The following is a 12,864-nucleotide window of genomic DNA, read 5'->3' as shown; positions in this document are numbered from 1 at the left end:
ATTAATTAATTAGTTCCGAAGTCAAACTGCCAAACAAACAGCGCAAACTAGCTTGCATAGGCTCGGCCAATGATGACTCACCGCAGCGCAGGAGGGGCCGCTCGCCGCCGAGCTTAGGTTCTTTCTTTCTGCCGCAAAAAATCGTTGCCGACCCCCGCAGTATTCTCAATTTCAGACTTCCAGTAGCGGTGGCATCCTGACAGTCGCTGGCTCTTCTTTTTTGCTGTGGAGGCTAGTTGATCGCTGAGCGGATTATACGCAAAAGAGAGACTTCAACATCTTGTGCAACGCCTTACTATACGCCCAAAATTCCTCAGCGACTATCATGCTTATCACGGCTAACGTCGAACTGCGATGATGCAGAGTATGATGGAAGTAGACTTGGGCAAGGCCCAGGTCATAGATAACGTGCCAAAGGTTATCAAAGAGCTGAAGTTTGGTGCTCTGTGAGTTCTCTGCTTTTCCTGCTTTTTTGCTTTGCTAACGCAACTTCTCTCCAACGTATAGATCGAACGATGACATCCTCAGTCAAGCTGTTGTCGAAATTTCGGACCGCAGATTCTACGACCTAGAGCGCAATCGAGTAGTTCAAGACAATGGGCCTTTGGACCGACGGCTTGGTGTAAGCTCCAAGACGGATAAATGCCTCACTTGTGACTATGGACATAAAGAATGTAACGGCCATTTCGGACACGTGCGACTCGTGCTTCCCGCATTTCACATAGGATATTTTAAACGTGTTATTGGTATACTGCAGGTGATTTGCAAAGAATGTTCTGCGATACTGCTTCCTGAATCGGAGCGTCGTGCTTTCTTGAAAGAGATGCGACGGCCTCGAATGGACAACTTGAGACGTCTGCAGGTTGCAAAGCGAGTTGTGGAACGCTGCAAGAAGACCAAGGACTGCCTCGTGTGCGGTGCGATTAATGGCGTGGTAAAGAAAGCTGGCACGAGTGCGCTGAAAATCGTTCATGAAAAGTTTCGCCATTTTAACCAGTCGACAGCTACGAAGAAGGTTGAACCAATTAGCAAGACGGAGTTCGACAAATCGTTGGCCGAAGCCAGGGCGTCGAATCCTGAGGTCGAAAGATACTACAAGAAAGCTCAAGACGATATGAATGCACTTCGAGTCTTGAACTTGTTCAAGAAAGTAACCAATGCGGACTGTGAGCTTTTGGGTCTAGACCCGACAGAGGTTCGACCAGAAACGTTTCTCTGGCAGTTCATTCCCGCGCCACCGAATTGTATCCGTCCATCGGTGAGCCAGGATGGCGCATCGAATGAAGACGATTTAACTGCCAAATTGGGAGATATTGTTCAGAGCAATATCACTCTCAGAAACAACTTGAAGAAAGGAGCGCCAATCCATACCATCATTGAATGCTGGGACTACATGCAGCTGCAGATCGCTATATATATCAACGGTGATATCCCGGGCCTAAAAGCTGAGGTTGGAAAACCGGTGCGCTCATTGGTTTCTCGCTTGAAAGGAAAACAGGGAAGATTTCGAGGTAACCTGTCTGGAAAGCGTGTAGATTTTTCTGGACGAACAGTTATATCTCCGGATCCCAATCTGCGAATTGATGAAGTAGCAGTCCCAGAACTGGTGGCGAAGAATATGACATATCCAGAGGTAGTCACTCGCTATAACAGGGAAAGGCTACAAGAACATGTGCGCAATGGACCCAAAAAATGGCCAGGTGCAAATGCAGTTATCAAACCTGGTATAAGGCTTCTTCTGAAATTCGGCAACCGTCATAACCTGGCTTCGAATCTGCAGATAGGAGACGTTGTCGAACGTCATCTCGTTGACGGCGATATTGCACTATATAATCGACAACCGTCACTTCACAAACTCAGTATTCTCTCTCACTTTGTGAAAGTTCGTCCTTACAGGACATTCCGCATGAACGAGTGTGTTTGTAATCCATACAATGCCGATTTCGACGGAGATGAAATGAACCTGCACATTCCCCAAACTGAGGAAGCTCGCTCAGAGGCGATGGAACTGATGGGTGTGAAAAATAACTTGGTCACACCAAAGAATGGCGAGCCTATTATTGGTGCTATCCAAGATTTTATCAGTGCAGCCTATATCTTGAGTAGCAAGGACAACTTTTTCGATAGAAGGTCTTTTACCCAGATTTGCATGTACATGCTTGGGCCTGACACTCGATTTGACCTCCCACCACCCTCTGTAGTTAAACCACAAATGTTGTGGACCGGGAAACAAGTCTTCAATATTCTCATGCGGCCCAACAAAGACGATCCAGTCAAGGTCAACATTGATGCTGCTTGCCGAGAATTTAAACATCCGAAGGACGGGCGTCCAAAGGATCTAGACCCTAATGATGGCTGGCTCGTTATTCGCAACTCAGAAATCATGTGCGGTGTGATGGACAAGAGCACGATTGGCTCAGGAAAGAAAGATAATGTCTTTTACATCATGTTGAGAGACTTCGGTCCCGTAGCCGCAGCAGAAGGCATGAATCGACTTTCAAAATTATGTGCTAGATGGTTCACGAATGTTGGTTTTTCAATCGGTATCACAGATGTGTACCCTAGTGAGAGACTGGTTCAATCGAAAAATGATTTGGTTGAGAAGGCTTATGCTGCTTGTGACGATGTCATAGCTCAATACAAAGCCGGAAGGTTGGAAAAGCTGCCTGGCTGTGATGAACTACAAACCATGGAAAATAAAGTGACTGGTATTCTATCCAAAGTCCGTCAACAGGCAGGTGAAGAATGTATTGCGCAATTGAGCAAATACAACGCACCTCTTATCATGGCTACGTCTGGTTCTAAAGGTTCCAGTATCAACGTCTCTCAGATGGTGGCAGTCGTGGGCCAACAAGTCATTAGCAGTGAACGTGTCCAAGACGGATTCCAAGACCGAACATTACCTCACTTCCCCAAAAATGCTCGTCAACCCCCATCGAAAGGTTTCGTCCGCAACAGCTTTTTCTCTAGTTTGACACCTACCGAGTTCTTTTTCCACGCCATGTCCGGTCGTGAAGGTTTGATCGATACTGCTGTTAAAACTGCCGAAACTGGTTATATGTCTCGTCGTTTGATGAAGTCACTTGAAGATCTGTCCGCCAAGTATGATGGAACTATTCGCACCTCATCGGCCAGTCTTGTTCAATTCAGCTACGGAGGAGATGACTTGGATCCCGTTAACATGGAAGGCAATGCCAAGCCAGTTCACTTTGACCGCACCTATAATCACGCCGTGGCAATAACGCATGATAATCAGGATCGTGGCCTTCTTCCATCGGAGATCATGCAGATCACAGAGAAGGTGTTGTCTAAGGAACGAGCGAGATTTGAGCGCAAAGGTCTCTTTGGTGAAGCACTTGGCTACATGGAACGAACTGATTATGGTATCGATCAGTATGAGAGTGCTCGTGACTTCATTGAATCTGTCCATGCTTATATTGAATCGAAAGCAAATAATATCATTGCATTGGGAGGTAACCTCGAGTCCGTGTCAGATAATCAAGCACAGAAAGCTTTGAACCATGTTGGAAAATTATCAGAGAAATCACTTCGGTATTTCATCGAGTCTTGTCTGTCTAAATACGAAAAGGCGAAGATCGAGCCTGGTCATGCAGTAGGTGCGGTGGGTGCACAATCAATTGGGGAGCCGGGAACACAAATGACATTGAAAACGTATGTGCTACTTCATGTGAACTTTTATTTTCTGTTTCTTTATTTGGTGCATTTAATACTAACTACCTCCTTAGTTTCCATTTTGCTGGTGTTGGTAACTTGGCCCTCACTCAGGGTGTCCCACGTATCAAAGAAATCATCAATGCTTCGAAGGAGATTAGTACACCAGTCATTGCTTGTCACCTCGACTTCAGCAAGCAAAAACCTCTAGAAGAGCAAGCCTTCTTGGCGCGGGTTACCAAAGGAAGAATCGAGAAAACCTTCTTGCGTGATATTGTTCACTACGTGAAGGAAACATGGACGGGCAAAGATTCCTATATTACAGTTAAGATAAACACGGAAACCATCAAAAAACTTCAGCTTGAAATGCCTGTGAAACAAATCGCGGAGGCTATCAAAAACCACAAACGTTTCAAGGCGGACGACATCCGGGTGGATACATTTCACACACATATTCAGGTCCACGTGGACATGGATCCAAAAACCAAATCGACCCTGTCCAAGACAGATATCTCCCTAACAAGCGCAGACCCATTCCTTCGATTGAAGCATCTTAAGCGTATGCTGCCGGACATTCAAGTCCTTGGCCATCCTCAGGCCCGACGAGCTGTTATTCACACCGATGATGTCACGCATAAATTACTCGTGGAAGGGTATGGACTCAAGGAGTGTATGACAACGGACGGTGTCGATGGTCTCCACACAACTACCAACAATGTCATGGAGACCAAGACAATTCTCGGTATCGAAGCCGCGCGAGCTACCATCGTCAACGAGATGAGTGCAGTCATGAAGGATATGGACATTGATCCTAGACATGTAAGATAAGCCCTGATCTGAAGCTGCACATTTATTGACATTTTTTCCACAGATGCATCTCTTGGCGGACATCATGACTACTACTGGTGAGGTGCTCGGTATCACGCGTTTTGGCATGTCCAAGATGCGGGATTCTGTCCTTCAACTTGCTTCCTTTGAGAAGACAGCCGACCATCTTTTTGATGCCGGTGGTACTGGGCGAACAGATCGTGTGGAAGGAGTGTCCGAATGCATCATCATGGGCAAGACAGTGTCTCTTGGTACGGGCGCGATGGAGGTTGTTCGCAAGCTGAATTTCTACGAAGGACATACCGGACCGAAGAAGACTGTCTTTGAGGATTCTTGGTCTGAGCTATACGGTAATTCAGTTGTGCCGAAAAGACAAGTAAAGAAATCACGGGGATGACGCCGCTACGCACGGTGAATTGTACTAAAAAGCATGGTCTAGGGAGTTTGGGAATAGGTCTTTTATCGCATTCAGCCGGCGGTTACTATGGCTTTCTTTTTCTTTTTCTATTTTTTGGTGTATTTATCATTCATTGATGTTACGAGTACGACATCATGATTTGTGGCATTAGAGCAGCGTTGTTCAGGTTCTTGAGTATCCTCTTTTCAAACGTCCTCATGATTAGTTACGTATTTTCAAGCCTCGTTGAAATGGTACAGAGCCCGCACGTGCACGTGGTTAGCATGAACAATCGTGACTCACGAGTTTGATTCAGAGGCAGGTCACGGGATGCTTTGATAGATCTGAGATCTTCAGGGCCATGTCATGTCCTTTGTCAGATGGGGTTATCAGGTTGTCAGCCCCCGATCGATGGTATCGTCAACGAGGCTGTGACAGAACCATCTTGTGTGGATCGAATCCGGGCACCCCGCAGAGAAGCGTAGAGGAAGACGATCCATCAACAATAATACCGCCAAGAATCCCTAGATTGTCGAAGAAATGCAGCAGGAAAATAATAAGCTGTTTGCGTAAGCAGAATCAATCAGACCATAACAATAGCGGTACCTGGCGGGTTGGCTGGGCAGGTCAGGTGCTGCAGGCAACGTGAGCGTGACAATTGCCAATTACCAGTATACTCAGCGGGGCTCTGCTGTGGCTACTATCCGTTACTACTACTAAGCTGCCTGCTGCCCGGTCCCCACCCCCGACCGCCCTCTTCCTCGTCCATCAACTTCCATCCTCCTTCTATCTTCCATCATCATCCCTCTCTTCCGTCGACTACGTACATTTTCCGTCTTGCATCTGCCGGCTTTCAATACTGCTACATATCGTCGCTCTCGTGTCCACCCCACAGCAACCCATCGTCAGCCTGCCTCGTTATCCACACCAACCTTATCCGCTACCCCATAACCGCCCATTCAGCTCACCATGAGATCCAAGTTCAAGGACGAGCACCCCTTCGAGAAGCGCAAGGCTGAGGCCGAGCGTATTCGCCAGAAATATGCCGACCGTATCCCAGTATGTTTTGCCTGATCCTCCGCGCTGTGTCTGTCCTTCCAGCAAATCACACCGCCTTCACCGCTTCATTATGATGTGTTCATACTGACAGCCGTTTCCTTCGCTAGGTTATCTGCGAGAAGGTCGAGAAGTCCGACATCGCCACTATCGACAAGAAGAAGTATCTAGTTCCCGCAGATCTTACAGTTGGCCAGTTCGTATATGTCATCCGCAAGCGCATCAAGCTGTCGCCGGAGAAGGCCATCTTCATCTTCGTGGATGAGGTCCTTCCTCCTACAGCAGCTCTTATGAGCAGCATCTATGACGAGCACAAGGATGAGGACGGCTTCTTATATATCACGTAAGCTTTCCTGCTGGGTATATGAGATGTTAAATGTAAACGAGAGGCTTATCGTTATATAGGTATTCTGGAGAGAACACATTTGGTGACTGCTGACGGGCTTGGACCTGGAACCTGTCGACAGTTCGCAGAAATCAATTTGCTAGAATGACTTGTTTTAAACCGCGATCCCAGCCATCGCTCGACGATCATAATGAAATCAACGTGACGGGATAGCGTGTGTGTTTTTTTGTCGTGCCGGCGTTATATGGGTTGTCACTTTTGAGTTCTTCTACATGATTTCAACAGCGATACTAGCAGTTTTCCCCCGACAGTGAGTCCTGCATCGCAGATGCCATCTCGACTAGTCATTCCGTCTGCCGTCGCCCTCAAGAACAAAGACGATGCGGACGAGCTGCGGTGCATTCCTTTAGAAGATGCTAGGTATCTGCATGGTGCGGCTTTACTTGTGTGTATTTGCAGTTTGACACATCTATCTAGCTAAATCAATGAATTCTCGTCCAAATCGTTTACATAGTGTTTAAATGCTTGGTAATCATCTAGACCTTCCAAGCTGTAGGGTGGTCAAGCCAACCTTTTGAGAAGACACAACCTGGAGAAAATCTAGATTTACATGCTCCCCGTAATTAGTAACAATCACATACAACACAAACACAAACAATTATAACAGTAACACAGCATAAGTGTGTATGATCATCATATGTTTCACTGTTTTGTCTGCCCTTATCGGGACGATGTCGGAGCCCACTTAACCCGGCCGGGCCTAGCGCCACAGCAGGACGAGAATTCTCGACCCGAAAGATTAAGATTAATTCATTCTGGAAGTCCGCAAGCTTCGTTCTGTGCTGTCGGTGGTTTTGTATCGGTGTGTTGCTTATTTCCATTCCTTTCGTTTTCAGTTCTTCCTCAATAGATCTTTCCCCATCTTTTTCTTCCGCGGAAATACAAACATGTCGCCTGCAATGGCACAAGTCGGCGCCGGCTCGGCCGCAAAGGATGTCAAGAGGGAATCAGGCACTGCGCGATTACTCGGCTCTGGTATGGTCTTTGAATGCAAACAAAGAGTCGCCTCTAATCATAATCTAATTGCTTAGGGTCTGCTGGTATTGCGGAGTTGTTGGTTTTCCATCCCGTATGAGAATTCCATCCTCCGAGCAATAACATTTCTCTTACTGATAAATCGTCCACAGGTTGACACCATTGCGAAACGATTGATGAGCAATCAAGGCAAGGTATGCACTAAAATTCTGTCTAAATGTATCTGAATTTGAACCTCACATGCTCCTTGTCTAGGTCAACGGCGTTGCTGGTCTCAACCAAATCGTCTTCAAAGAATATGCCACGGCGTCTGCTGGCCGCAAATTCACTTCTCTGTTCCCCGGTCTTGGATATGCTGCTGGATACAAGGTATTATTATCTGAACCAGTCAATCTATGCACTTGTTGACAATACCGTTCAGGTGCTTCAACGAATCTACAAATATGGTGGTCAGCCATTCGTTCGGGATTATCTCGCCGAGAACCACGGTTCTGTTTTCGATAATACTTTTGGCAAAGGAACTGGAAAGGCTGTTATGCACGCTACTGCCGGCAGGTATGTTCTATCCCTGGCCCTTTCTATCTCGTGAGTAGGCGGCTAACCTGTTATAGTATTGTTGGTATCGGTGAAATCGTTCTCCTTCCCCTTGATGTCTTGAAAATCAAGCGTCAGACAAATCCCGAGGCATTCCGTGGTCGTGGTCTGTTCAAGATCATTTCTGATGAAGGAATGGGCTTGTATCGAGGTGCAGGCTGGACTGCTGCCCGTAATGCTCCTGGCTCATTTGCGGTATGTCAAATTTCCCGCTCTGGTTATCAATTCTTACTGATGATTTTAGCTATTCGGTGGTTCTGCTTTCGCCAAGGAATATATCTTTGCCCTCAAGGACTACAACGCTGCTAGCTGGTACCAGAACTTCATTGCCTCGATCTTCGGTGCCAGCGCCTCCCTGATCGTCTCTGCGCCTCTCGACGTTATCAAGACGCGTATCCAAAATCGCAACTTCGAGAACCCCGAATCCGGAACCCGAATCATCGCCAACATGATAAAGAACGAAGGCCCCACCGCCTTCTTCAAGGGCCTTATCCCCAAGCTGCTCATGACCGGGCCGAAGTTGGTGTTCAGTTTCTGGCTTGCACAGAATTTGATTCCTGCATTCGGAAAGGTTGTATAAGTTCTCTTTTGGAGATATTGATATTCTTTTTTATTTTTAATCTTCTCTTTGGAGCCTCAGATTCGGCGCGTCTGGCGATGGGTTTTATCATTATCTTTTAGTATTATTTAGAATCGGCACATAGTGTCTTGAGTACCGTCTGTATGTAATTTATGGGTCAAAATGAAACACACCTCCTTTCTCTGCATTATGCTACATACTCGCCTTGGCTATGAATCGGTATACAGGAAGGTGATGGGATTCCATACCTTATCTTTTCGTATAGCAAACCTCCGAATGAGAAGATAATTATTGGTCGAAGCTTCATGCTGCTGACAGCAGGAGAGCTTAGCTGGCCCGTGCACCCAACCTTAACCCGAGCTTATCCCTCCGCATATCAGTTTGATCCTTCAAGATCAAGCTTGCTATGAACTCGCTCGAGAACATCACGAATCAAAATGTCGCACCCCTTCCTCATATCCAAGTACACACCATCCCCGTTCTCTATACTTAATACCATGGCCAAACTAACAAACTACTGTTTTAGAATCGCCGACCCCATCTTCGCCCTGGCTATTGGCGCATCTTCCGCCGTAATTCGTATCCAGCGTGACCATCGTACGCAAGCAATCCAGAACGGCGAGGAAGATGCACAAAAGTTCGGGTTGAAGAAGGTTCTCGAAACGGGGTCGCGGCGGGCGAAGATGTGGTGGAATGGTGATTTTCGGGGGTTATGAGCATGCTCTTTTTCTGGTTGAAAAAGAAGGCTTGGAGTGGGATATGGATGATACGATGTCAGTGGAGTGGGAGCGGTGAGGGAGGTGAGTTGCGTGATTGATGGATACGTGGAATTTATATTCATCCATACCTTGATAGATTGGATCGGTTCAGATTGATATCAATCTCGGCGGTAAGCGCCACATACACCACACCAACAAGATCCATCGGTCTCAATGTCATTACGATAGCAAATGCACATCGCTGTGGATTTCGAGCAGAGCAGAAGGAGCAGACATCGTGAACTACAGCTTTACGAGTAGCAAGGATTATTGATTGCTAAGACACTAGTCTACCCTTAAAGACATACTTGCTGCACGTTCGTCCTGGTTGTATAGCCATCTGGCACTGCTGCTTGGTGTATATCCATGTCACGGCTAGATCGGTTCTAAATGAACAATAGCGGATGGTCTGTATACGCACTTTATATATGTTCACAAATATGAAAATGGGCATTGATGGATGATTGTAGCTACTGGTATTACGAAGTTTGAATACATATTAAGATTTTCTGCCTTTACACCGATTTACGTCAGATTCAATATAAACTTGGAGACAATGCAACAACAATGCGGTTGCCATTAAGCGCATCTACATTAACAAACACTAACATACAAATGCAGGGATCTGCTTGCCTGAGGTAACCCTAGCCCTAACTTGATTTTGGGTATAATCGTAAACGCTCAAATAATTAAATGTAATCATGATATTGGCCAAACAATGCCTCAACACCCCATCTTGTATATGTTCACGCCCGTTTAACTCCGTCATCTCCTACATTTCATGCACATCTTTGTATGTCATTTCCCTGAGCCTTCTTGGTTTTCTTTGTTAGCTTGGGATCCTTTCTTTAATCTTGAGAATATGTCGCCGTTTTATTCTCTTTCTTGCTCTAACATATTAGTCCTTTTTGAATAACCCATGCATCTGTAGCTCATAAACCTAATGGCTCTGTTCTCTGGTCGTCGCCTAGCTGATATAACCAATTACTGCCCCAAATGAGTATAGAGAATACCAGTCTGTTACACCATTCGAAAGCTGCTCTTTGTTATCCGAGTCATAGACCGCCCGTGAACATAGTAGCTTTTCTTCACTGCGTTGACTTGAGGCTTAGTTGATTGATATTACCACCAACTTTTGCATTCCACATCAAACTATTGAAACCCATACGATTCCCATCACCAGCTTCAGGTACGTCCAGAGCCTCTTCTGGACTAAAAATAGCCGCAGCACGAAAGGCTCCTCCGGGATGCGTCAGCAACAATTTAAACAGGCTCCCTTCGCCACTCGTGTGTCTTGCAATTGCTCGAAGTCTTTTGAGCAAGTACTGTACTTCCGTCCTCTCGTGGTATTCCAAACAAGCTAGCCAGTCTAGAACGCAAAATGTGACTGTCTTCTGTGGAAGCTGGAAGATGAGCTGGTCGAACACGTCACAGAGGACTTTGAGGTCATTTTCACGCATCAAAATTGCGGTACTGCGTTTGATAAAATAGAGATCGAACCCAGTACGGGCATGCAGAAGTTGGCCGATAAGATGTCTAATTATACCATGGACATTGGCGTCTGCATCTTTACGAGTATCGCGGTGCTGATGGGTGAACCAGTGTAGGCAAATCGGCCGGTTTTTCTGTGCTTGTCGGGTGGATTGGACAACGTGGGCGGCCAAGAAAGACATTGATGAAATGCCACTCCCAAAATCCTCGGAATGGCCACTGATAAGAAGCGTGGCCTTTGTTGGCTCTAAAAGCCAATTTCTCAGACTTTCGCTGTTAATGACATATACGATTCGATCTTGTTCTTCCAGGCTGAGTTCAGTTCCTCGATGCATGACAACAGTCAGATCCGTCAGAGGAATATCCCCATCGTATCTTAAGATAGATTCGCACAGAGACTGTCTTGATATAGCCTTTCCCCTTTGTACTTGTTTTGGAATAGGCTGTGGTTGCAGCATTTGACCGGTCTGGGGATTTATCCTTGGGTTGCTGAGCACCACACCATAAACGCAGTCAAGAATCTCCTGAAGACGTGCATCCATAACCTGGAAACGGTTCATACCACACAGAAGAGCTACAGTCTAGTTAGCCTTGTCTCTCTGTTTCATAAACAGTGGCTAGTAGCCGCTGAAATCATGTTTCTAAAGCGAGCACTTCCAATAGACATGCACAAGTTTGAGATTGTGATGTGAAAGCTATAGGTTGGAAAATAAGGCTGTTACATACCTTCACTCATCACAGAAGATACTACTTCCTTGAATTCTTTAATCTTGTCTTCCAACACCTTTTCGTAACTGCTCTGTTGAATTATAGCTTTAAAATACCGGGGTGCACATTTCTGTCCGTACCAAGTAATGATGTGTTCAAGGATTCCAAAAATAGTTGAGTAGAGAGACGAGACTCGATTGTACAGGCGCGAGAAGGCCTGCAGGTCCTGGTTGTAGTCAATCATCAACTGCGCCTTCTCCACCTCGTCAGGGATAGTTGCCAGTGCCTTGAAAATGAACTCTTTGACTTCGTCCATCCTCGTGGCCGCGCGCAAAATCATTTTGATACCGCCGCATATCAGACTCCCATATTGACTTTGAGTGGGTAGCAGATCGAGCCAGTTCTCTATAATAGCTGACCTCTTTTGCAGTGACCTAAAAAACCCGCGGACCTTGCCGAACGGAGATTCGCTGCTTTTCTTTTTGTACTTCATCTCAGCGATACTGGCCTCCTCGATGACTTCTGACCAGCTATGTTTGTCTTGCAACTTAAATCGCGTCTTATATTTGTCCGGCAGCGCATTTTCAAATGACTGCAGGACTTCTGCAAAATGTTTGCAGTGGATATCTTCGTGGGGGTCAACAATGTCAGCCTCGTCGACAGGGAGTTCCTTCCTGGCTTTGTCGATCGGGGAACTGCCATCTGCGACTGGTAAGTCGATTGCTCTACAACCGTTAATTTCTACTCTGTTGTCGACAAATTCTTTGGCAACATTCGATAACCGAACAGGTGGCAGGTCTCTATTGTTTCGGAGTGAGACCTTCATACGCCCAACCGCATCGTGAATAGTACTGGACATGATCACCTTAGAAAATCGCAATCAGCAAGCAATCGTGCATGGATGAGTTATTCAAATGATATACTGTGAAGAATTGCTCTACAGGTAGTAGCCAGGGCCTGGGGGACTTTCGAGTACGTTTATGCTAACCACATTCATACTAAATTATGCCAGGCTGAGATACAAGTCAAAGCTGACTCCACCTTCATAATACTAATCATCTTGCATAAAATGGCTTTTTCGAGATCCTTGCAGGAATAGTGTCGGGGCTTCGTTTTTATTTGTGGCCACTAGGCGTGGTCGTACGTGTTTCACGAGTCAGTAAGCTCTTTCAGCCTCACCGTGCACATATAGTGCCACGCAAGCTAACATGCCAGTGGAATCCTGCAGCCCTGCCTCCTCCAATGAGTGATAAAAGCTCAATGACTCGGCCCCGCTACTTACCCTCGTATATGTATATCAGGAGTATTTCGGCCTCCTAAACTGATTACCAAGCGTCGTTGCGCATGCACCGTGCGGTCGGGGCGGCTTGCTTAAAAACTTTTTGTGATTCGCGGGAAA

General features: G+C 46.2%; 5 protein-coding genes across 5 annotated transcripts; 4 read left to right on the top strand and 1 right to left on the bottom strand.

The window, feature by feature from the left end:
* Positions 1–354: 354 nt before the first annotated feature.
* Positions 355–4,897, top strand: BGW36DRAFT_287177 (putative DNA-directed RNA polymerase III largest subunit; the record flags this gene model as incomplete). The annotated part of the gene is made up of 4 exons (XM_046210487.1): positions 355–446; positions 508–3,672; positions 3,747–4,491; positions 4,544–4,897. 4 exons carry the CDS (start codon positions 355–357, stop codon positions 4,895–4,897), a joined length of 4,356 nt encoding a protein of 1,451 aa, XP_046077277.1.
* Positions 4,898–5,675: 778 nt separating this feature from the next.
* BGW36DRAFT_370976 (putative autophagic death protein Aut7/IDI-7) lies at positions 5,676–6,808 on the top strand. The gene is made up of 3 exons (XM_046215306.1): positions 5,676–5,956; positions 6,064–6,296; positions 6,359–6,808. The coding sequence occupies exons 1-3, from the start codon at positions 5,867–5,869 to the stop codon at positions 6,390–6,392; spliced, it is 357 nt and encodes a 118-aa protein (XP_046077276.1). The 5' UTR covers positions 5,676–5,866; the 3' UTR covers positions 6,393–6,808.
* Positions 6,809–7,122: 314 nt separating this feature from the next.
* BGW36DRAFT_370972 (putative mitochondrial GTP/GDP transporter Ggc1) lies at positions 7,123–8,695 on the top strand. The gene is made up of 7 exons (XM_046215305.1): positions 7,123–7,334; positions 7,391–7,428; positions 7,487–7,528; positions 7,590–7,703; positions 7,756–7,889; positions 7,946–8,123; positions 8,173–8,695. Exons 1-7 carry the CDS (start codon positions 7,247–7,249, stop codon positions 8,506–8,508), a joined length of 930 nt encoding a protein of 309 aa, XP_046077275.1. The 5' UTR covers positions 7,123–7,246; the 3' UTR covers positions 8,509–8,695.
* Positions 8,696–8,945: 250 nt separating this feature from the next.
* On the top strand, positions 8,946–9,224 carry BGW36DRAFT_423777 (uncharacterized protein; the record flags this gene model as incomplete). Its single annotated transcript, XM_046219874.1, has 2 exons — positions 8,946–8,971; positions 9,035–9,224. 2 exons carry the CDS (start codon positions 8,946–8,948, stop codon positions 9,222–9,224), a joined length of 216 nt encoding a protein of 71 aa, XP_046077274.1.
* Positions 9,225–10,102: 878 nt separating this feature from the next.
* Positions 10,103–12,324, bottom strand: BGW36DRAFT_444961 (uncharacterized protein; the record flags this gene model as incomplete). The annotated part of the gene is made up of 2 exons (XM_046221655.1): positions 10,103–11,331; positions 11,484–12,324. 2 exons carry the CDS (start codon positions 12,322–12,324, stop codon positions 10,355–10,357), a joined length of 1,818 nt encoding a protein of 605 aa, XP_046077273.1. The 3' UTR covers positions 10,103–10,354.
* Positions 12,325–12,864: the final 540 nt, after the last annotated feature.

The sequence above is a fragment of the Talaromyces proteolyticus genome, assembly GCF_021365285.1.
Source record: "Talaromyces proteolyticus strain PMI_201 chromosome Unknown BGW36scaffold_2, whole genome shotgun sequence".
Classification (NCBI taxonomy): domain Eukaryota; kingdom Fungi; phylum Ascomycota; class Eurotiomycetes; order Eurotiales; family Trichocomaceae; genus Talaromyces; species Talaromyces proteolyticus.
This window is presented reverse-complemented; position numbering and strand designations above follow the sequence as displayed.

What these genes read in the sequence shown, in the direction of transcription:
- BGW36DRAFT_370972 (XM_046215305.1), top strand. Translation starts at nt 7,247, where the DNA reads ATGTCGCCTGCAATGGCACAAGTCGGCGCCGGCTCGGCCGCAAAGGAT. An exon ending in TGATGAGCAATCAAGGCAAG is followed by an intron (nt 7,529 to 7,589) that starts GTATGCACTAAA and finishes CTCCTTGTCTAG; the next exon opens with GTCAACGGCGTTGCTGGTCT. An exon ending in ATGCACGCTACTGCCGGCAG is followed by an intron (nt 7,890 to 7,945) that starts GTATGTTCTATC and finishes AACCTGTTATAG; the next exon opens with TATTGTTGGTATCGGTGAAA.
- BGW36DRAFT_370976 (XM_046215306.1), top strand. Translation starts at nt 5,867, where the DNA reads ATGAGATCCAAGTTCAAGGACGAGCACCCCTTCGAGAAGCGCAAGGCT. An exon ending in AATATGCCGACCGTATCCCA is followed by an intron (nt 5,957 to 6,063) that starts GTATGTTTTGCC and finishes TTCCTTCGCTAG; the next exon opens with GTTATCTGCGAGAAGGTCGA. An exon ending in GACGGCTTCTTATATATCAC is followed by an intron (nt 6,297 to 6,358) that starts GTAAGCTTTCCT and finishes ATCGTTATATAG; the next exon opens with GTATTCTGGAGAGAACACAT.